Source organism: Babylonia areolata, chromosome 29, assembly GCF_041734735.1.
Source record: "Babylonia areolata isolate BAREFJ2019XMU chromosome 29, ASM4173473v1, whole genome shotgun sequence".
NCBI classification, from domain to species: Eukaryota; Metazoa; Mollusca; class Gastropoda; order Neogastropoda; family Buccinidae; genus Babylonia; species Babylonia areolata.
Window position 1 is genome coordinate 3,604,719 of NC_134904.1, and position 8,070 is coordinate 3,612,788.

An 8,070-nucleotide genomic window follows, 5' to 3' on the forward strand; every position below is an offset into this window, starting at 1 on the left:
TCTTTCCCTATATGAACTTGCTATTCTGCGCCACGGAAGTAAGGTTTTATTATTTTGTTTTTCTTTTCTCATTTTCCCCTACCATTGTTTTTGCATTTGCATTTTTTTAGCAAAGTATTTTCTTTTTTGTCCCTGACCATATTTGTTGTATGTGCCATTTTGAGCAGGTTAGTACTGCATATGTTAAAACTTGTGGTAGCTGAATCTTGTGTACCACAAGTGGGCCTGTGACACAGTTGTAGGGATGTCCCCTGGGCATTTGGTATAGCAGATTTTCTTGAGGGATGATTCCTGATAATCTCTGGATTGTTTCTTTCTTTTTAGTTGCTGACTTGGTGTAGTAACAGTTCGAGACTATTGAGAATTTCCTAGAACTTGAGTGGTGGTCTGGTCACAAGTCATTCGGATGAAACCAAAAACTTAGGTCCCATGCATAGCATGCATTAAACGCACATGAAAGAACCCATGGCAATAAAAGGATTGTCCCTTGCAAATTTTTTAAGAAGATTTCACTGATATATATGCGTTCATGTGTGCTTGACTAAAACCTGACTGAATGACACAGAAACGAATGATGACCACATAAGAGGCAGCTGTCAATCAGCTGTATCCATGTAGGCAAAGTGGGTTCTATATAAGTATTATCAAGAATGTTAGGTTTTTTTGTTTGTCTAAGACACAGGTGTCCCATGTAAATTGAACAGTGTGTGACACGCAGTGTGTTGTGTTGCAGGTGGCAGCAGCAGCGACCGGCAGTGCGGGGGGATCTGGAGCCCCCAGCCATCACGCGCCCACTGTAGCCACCATCAACATGGCCAACGTGTCGGCGGCCACACATGCCACAGTGGTGAAGGCGGCCACCCTGGCCACAGTGGACGGGGGAGGGGTGCCCAAGATGGCCACGCTGGCCCAGAGCCTGGTGACGCCCCCTCCCCTGCAGATCACTTCCACTGCCTTGCAACCTGCACAATCGGCCACCCTGGTGGGGCCGGGGGGCACCCAGCACCGAGTGCTCACCGCCACCCCCACCACCCTTCCCCAGGCCACCGCCGTCGTCGTGCCCACCACTACCCTCGCCCAGTCCGCTGCCGCTGCCACCACCACTGTCGTACAGCAGCAGCAGCAGTCAGCCCAGCAGATGGTGAATGCCGCAGCAGTGGTGTCGGCTCAGGCGGTGGCCTCTCCCGGTGCTATGGCAACGGTGGTGACCCAGACCCAGTCGCCACAGGCCCCGCCCTCCTCCCAGCCCTCGGCACAACTGACAGCACAGCAGCAGCAGCAGCTTCAGAAAGTGTCGCCCTATGCCATGCGCACCCGCAACCAACCCAAACACTCCTAGGACCCTTGGGGTTGGTTCTTGGTGCCATGCAGGTTCTGTCACTCCCACACCTGTGGCTACTATCATTGGGTACCCCCATGCAGCGTCTGTGTTGTCAGACTTAGAGCTGTTGGGGAAAGTGTATTTTGACACATTGGAGCAGAAAGAAAAAAGTGTTCTTTGTAATGGAATATTTAAAGTGTACAAACAGGAATTTGATGAGTGGGTGTGAATCAGTTTTCATGAAAAGAGTGGTAAACGTACAGCCTCTCCGTTGGTTCTGTGCTGTTGGAACAAGTCATGGGAGATTGTTCATGGTCCGCTTTTCTGCAGTAGTGGACTGCTGTTTCACCTTGCCTTTTCTTTCCTTCATCCCTGTTTCCATCTTCTTACTGTGTTGACTTTATGCTTGTTCATTGAGGGAAGTCATCTGAGTGTATGTCTAGAATGAACAGTGTTGACAGTGCTGAGCGTGATAGAGATGTGGTCTTCAGTGATCATGACAGTTGTGTGTGTGGACTTACCCTCAGAAAAACTCAGTTTAGCACACTGCCAAGCTATCCACCAGACAGTACCATGGGAACAGAAAGCAGACTAGAGACGAGAGGAATTGTGTTCTGCGTTGTCATTACCCACTTCTTGCTCTGAACCTGTGATGTGTGCAGTGCTTGTAGCTGAAACCATCGTTAGCTGTTTTCCTCTGGCACAAAGTGGTCACAGAACTGGACTGAGTGATGTGACGCTCTTGTTTATATACTCCATTTGTGAAAGATACTCATCATGATGCTCTTACATCACTGGAATAGTTCATTCCGCAGTGTGTGTGTCAAATCATCACTGGGTGAGGACATCATTCATGGAGAGTCTGAGATGTTTCTTTTTCCATGTTGGTGGTGTGTAAATGGATGGGATGTTCAAAATGTTCAGTGGCACGTAAATGATTTGGATGCATTCATATTATGTGGTGTGTAAATGAAGGGGATGTATTCATGTAAGGGGTTTATAGATGAAGATGTCTTGATGTGTGGTATTTTATTATCACATGTTTTGTTTGTTTGTGCATGTAACTTCTCACATTGTTGATAGGACACCGTGTGTAGCAAGAATGACAAAGAATTTGTTTTGAGAAGTGGGGGAGGGGAGGGGGGGTGTTAAAATAGATAGTTTGAGATGTCTGGGGGGTTTTGTTGTTGTTTTTAATGCAACAGCTCTTAGTTTTGTTGTGCTGCCATTGTCAGATTTGTACTATTGCATATTATGCTGTCAAGCATGTGTTGTGCTGTCTGTATTGAGGTATTTCATCTTTCATGTATGTAGTTTCAGTCACTTTGGACTTGTCCACCCTGGCAGCCATCTGGGTCAGCAGGCTGAACCCAAGTTGTATTTTGGCATTGTATGGTGTTTTGTGTCAGACTAGTGGAAGCTGTCACCAGTGGGTTGGCTCTGTTGGTCCTATTTTGTGGCTGACTCAGAATTTCAGAACAAAAAAATAACAGAACTCCTTCCAGCTTTGCTCATCTCAGTTTGGTTTAAGTTCCAAGTCATTTCTGTTTTTAGTCATTCTGTGGCCAACAACAGACCAGATGACACAAAGGATTTTGCTCTGTCTTGCAGTTTTTTGTTTGTTTGTTTTTGTTGTTCATTTTTTTTCTTTCTCTGCTTGCTTTGTAGTTTATTTTGTATTATTATTTCTTTTCCTTTACCATTTTTTGAGTGCTTTGCGTTTTGTCTGTAATTATTTCCTTTTCCTTTCCTTTAAAAAATTATTTTGTATCCCTGTGGTTTATTCTTTCCTGCAGTCTCCGCTTTTGTCAACTTTTACAAGCAGTTTTGGATGGTGGCAAAATATTTCCTTTAATACCTTGTTTTAAAAAAAAAATTCAAACATGTATTGAATGAAGTGTGAGTCTGACTGCAGTATTAATCTTTTAATCTTCAGTACCTTTTTTCAATTTAGAAATCTTTTCTTTATACCTTCAGTACAAATTTGTGTTATTTATCTTTTCTTTTCTGTTTTCCATTGATTGTGTTGAAAACCATATATTATCTGTCTTGAATGTTATGTAGCCTGTCGATCAAAAAAATAAGTGTATGCAACATACAAACGTTTTGTTTTCACAAACCTGTCGGTCACCACTTGTACAATGAGGACATCATTTACATAGTATGTCATCTCACACTGTATTTGCTGCAGTTTAACTTGAAACATTTTATGTACCCTACTTTTTTTAAAACACACACAAGTGAGGTTTATTCACTGCAGATTGTGTTAAAGGGGTTTATTCACTGAAGATTGTTTTAAAATCATAATAATAATAATGGACACTTATGTAGCACACTATCCAGAAATCTGCTCTAGGTGCTTTACAAAAACACTTAACATAACACATTACATCAGACTGCACACACACACACACACAATGCATACATACATTTTAACATACATGTGTTTCTAACAGCTACCCTAACTTAAAAGATGCGAGGGAATCAGAATGATGGAGATTGTCAGGGAGCTTGTTCCATGTCTTTGGCAATTGAAAAGAAAACGATCTGTGTCCAAAGGTCTTACTTTTGACGTGAGGTATCCTGAGAAGTCGAGTATCAGAGGAAGAACGGAGCTGGCGAGACGGGGTATAGATATGGAGTTCAGAAAGATACTTGGGGCCAGATCTGTTGACTGCAGAAAAAGTCAGAGTGGATGGCTTATTGTCTATTCGATCAGAAACAGGCAAACTGGCAACCAGTGGAGAGACTGAAGGAGAGGAGAAACATAGTCAAACTTAGAAGCTCTGCAAATGAGTGGCAGCGTTATTCTGAATTCGTTGGAGTCTAATACAGTAATAGGTATTTGGGAAGGCCGGCCAAAAGAGTTGCAGTAATCCAATCTGGAGAGAACCAGAGAGCATACAAGTGTCATGGCTGCATCGGTTGAGAGATAGTGGTGGATAAAACTGATCCTACGCAGTTCCAAATAGGCAACTTTACAGATATTTGAAATGTGCTGTTGGAAGAAAAGAGACTGGTCTAGGATTACACCAAGACTGCGAACAGAAGGAGAAAGTGAAACAGGTGTGCTATTGATCATAACAGAGTCAGGAAAGAAAGGATGTTGACAAAACTTCTTTGGACAGGTTATCATAAATTCAGTCTTATTTAGTTGCAGCTTGTTAAGTCATCCAGTCCTTTAGGCCAGCAATGCACTCCTGTGTTTGAGTCACTAGTGCATCAAATTCAGCTATGGAAGCCGACTGATAAAGTTGAGTGTCATCAGCAAAGCTCTCATGCAACATCGCATGATGACTGATGACATCCGACACAGGAGCCGCATACAGCACGAAAAGAACAGGACCTAGAATGGACCCCTGTGGGACACCATATTTTAAGGCAGATACTCTTGAGTATCTACCATTTACACACACTTTCTGTGTACGATCTGACAGGTAAGACGTTATCAGATCGTACACAGAAAGTGATGATGAATGATGCACTTTTCACTGCTTTTGACTGGCAAGATATGGTTGTTTATATGGTTTGCATAAATTCGTTGAGTATTAAACTAGCATTGGTAGAAATTGCGCCAGTCTATTTATGGAACACTGATCAGTTACGAGCAATATGATCAGACTTCAGTCAGATAATGAGATATTGAGGAATGGCCTTTATGCTTACACAGCAGTCTGTAAAGTTCATTAAGCCCATCAGCAGAAAATCTTAATACGAGTATTTATCACCCTCCCAGTTTCAATTTTTTAAGCATTGTGTTACAGAGAAAATGCCAGTGTTGGTTTGGCATGTGCATGCCCAGACACATGCACATGCTCAAACATGCACAGAGTTTAGTAAGAAAGAGCGCAGAAAGTCCTCCGCAAAACCATATATAAAGACACAAATTTGCAAAACCAGTTACCACTTTAAGGAAAAAATAATTGAATTTTTAAAAACTCATTTTTATAGAAGCAAATAGGTGTATTTGCAGCCATGCATTAATTAAGAGGTGGTTAGAGTAGAATTGCTCTGAGTGCCCTGAAGAAGACTTGATCAGTGGACTATTTGGCAGTTGGCAGCAACTTTGCCTCGAGTTAAAATCATCTGGTAGTTATTTTGTTTGGCGTCTCCTCACAGGAATGTCTGGTTCTTTCATGCTGACTCTGTGCAGGTGTTCTTTGTAGTAACCAGTATGTTTTTCAGGAAACAAGATGTATTTTATCAAGTCCAAGTTAGGTGTATGAGTTATGTAGTGATATGATTAATGTATGTATGTGGAAGAAGAACGACTGTCCTTGTGTTTGCAAAGTGTGTGCTTGTGTACAGGGAGATGAGAGAGAACAGGTCTTGGACAAATTAACTGGTTGTTATGTTTGAATATTGCATGTTTGGTCTGGTAAGATCATAGCTTAGTGACATTCCTGTATCATTGTTCAATAAAGATTAAAGAATCCTTGTTTGATGGTGAAGGTGAGATGAGAGTTTGGAAAGGAGGAAGAGATGAAGTGTGCATGTGGAATAAGAATTTCACCATGTTTCTAGTGATGCTGTCAAAGCAGCTAAACACTGAAAGGCTTATATTGGATGTTTAAAGGCTTATAAATTGAATGATTTACCGTGTGATTATCAGGTTATTTCAAGTTAAAATTTCAAAATGGCCCTGCAGCCGTTTACAGCCATTTGGGCAGTAAATATATATTAAAAATTAACTGGTATAATATCCACACCTCCTGCCATTCTGACCTTCCCTGACCAGTCATATACCCATTAACATGTGGGTTGGGTTGTGTAAGGAAAACTGGGTGGAGTAAAATGCCTTTTCTGAGGACACAACTCCATGCCAAGATGTATCAAAACCCTGATAATGGTGAATGCTAGATCAGGAGTCCAAGCCTGTCCAATTCTGCTGGTATCGTGTATATTGTACGTGTCCAAAAGAAAGACTTTCTCAAACTGCTCTCAAATGATTTACTCCAAACTGTTCTAAAGGGGTGTGAAAACATAAGCAGCAAACCAACCAAACAATAACAACTAACATTAACAACAACAAAAAAAGTACTTTATAAAGAACTGGGGAATAAATACAAGAAGCAGTGTTTTGTTGGTCTGGAAAACTCAAATTGTAAATCATCTTTAAGTTAAAATTTTAGTTAGAGAACACACACACACACACACTATTAGCCAAATACAAAGTTACACTTAACTCCACAACGGTCACACAGGTGATTAACTTCTGGTTTTTTTGGGTTTTTTTAACACCTTCTTTTACAGAAAAAAAAGTTGGATCAAAGTTCTAAATGGAAATACAATATATGATTTTTATATATACCTTTTTCAGAATTTGGTTTAGAACACTGAATCATTTGACTGGTTCACCACAAAATCAGTTGTCATTTTTTCAAAATTAATGGGTCAGGAAGAACAAAGATTATATTTTTCAGAATTTGAAACTGCAATCACGATCATTTTGCAGGAGAGAAAGAGAAATCGACTACAGACTACTAAGCCCTGTTAGGTTGACGGATTTTACCAAAACTGGTTTATAAATGATCTATTTGTTGCCATGTCGGAAGGTCATTTCAAAATCGTATAAGTCATTGACCAACGACCAACACGAAACCTAAACCCTGCTTTTTTTTTTTGCTTTTTTTTTTTTTTTTAAACAGACTTTTCAGCGAGTAAGACCGACTTCATCCTAACAGGTTGTGCTGTGAAATATATGTTACATGTTTTCTTTCTACCAAAAAGACAAGCCCCTCCACCACACCCTTACACATTCACACACACATGTATGTGTATTTAAGCACACCAAACAACAACTGATCAAGTATAAATTTTATTCAAGTATAAATTTTATTCTGCATCTGCACAAAACATTGTGCTGAAAAAAATTCAGAAGAAAAACTTGACAACACTAGTATACTAAAAAGCATGGGAACCATTATGGCACTGGGATCTCTTCTACTGCATATATAAACACTTTTCTTTGGTTTTCAGAGTTACAGAATCGAGAGAATCCGACCCCATCCCATTCAGAACATGCTGCATTAGCAGAAGATCATAACTGATGCTGATCAACATGTAAGAATCTTGACTCCGGGATTCTTGGATTTGAACATACATGTAACATAAAAGCACCAGGAAATCAATAAAATAAAGGGGTGTGGGAGTGGGGTCCTAATACATTTCCAGTCTCTTTTCTTGGTTGCAAAGCTCATGTGTTTTGAAAAACTTGCAAAGTGATTTTTCTCTTCTGACTGAACTTTAATGTTAAAAAAAAAGAGAGAAAAATGCAAAGGATTAAAATAAACGTGTTTGGGGGGTGGGAGAGTTTGGGGGACTTGGGGAGAGAGATTGTCCTGAAATACACAAAGTGTGAAGCTGTGCATATTCTTCATTAAATTAATACTGGGGTGACAGTCAAAGGTGGTGGAGGGAAAGGTGAGATGGGTGACTGACTCCATCTTCCATCAAAAGATTAGCAGGGTGTTTACAACTAATGTTCTGTTTCTAGGAGACTGGTTTTGTTTTTGTCTTCTTTTTTTTCAAAACTCAAAAGCAAGCCAGATAACTGTTCTCAAGTAAGGATATTTGGCAGCTCTGAAACTAGTTGTCCATGGATACAAGGTTGCTTTCTGAAACTAGTTAAACTCATATTCTTCAACAGCATGCTTGAGAAATGCCTTCATTTACAAGTTCAATAGCCCTCTTAAAGTTATTTGAGTTGTGTGAGGAAAGTCATTCCCCACATCATGAGTTTGGATTTC

At 40.5% G+C, this 8,070-nt stretch overlaps 1 protein-coding gene across 6 annotated transcripts in view; it reads left to right on the forward strand.

The window, feature by feature from the left end:
- LOC143274983 (helicase domino-like) overlaps positions 1 to 7,762 on the forward strand; it is a 95,032-nt gene extending 87,270 nt beyond the window's left edge. For all 6 annotated transcript variants that reach the window (XM_076579011.1, XM_076579016.1, XM_076579013.1 and 3 more), the window contains one exon: positions 734 to 7,762. In XM_076579011.1, coding sequence (XP_076435126.1) covers positions 734 to 1,339 — 606 coding nt within the window. In that variant the 3' untranslated portion in view covers positions 1,340 to 7,762. The remainder of the gene's footprint in view (positions 1 to 733) is intronic.
- Positions 7,763 to 8,070: the final 308 nt, after the last annotated feature.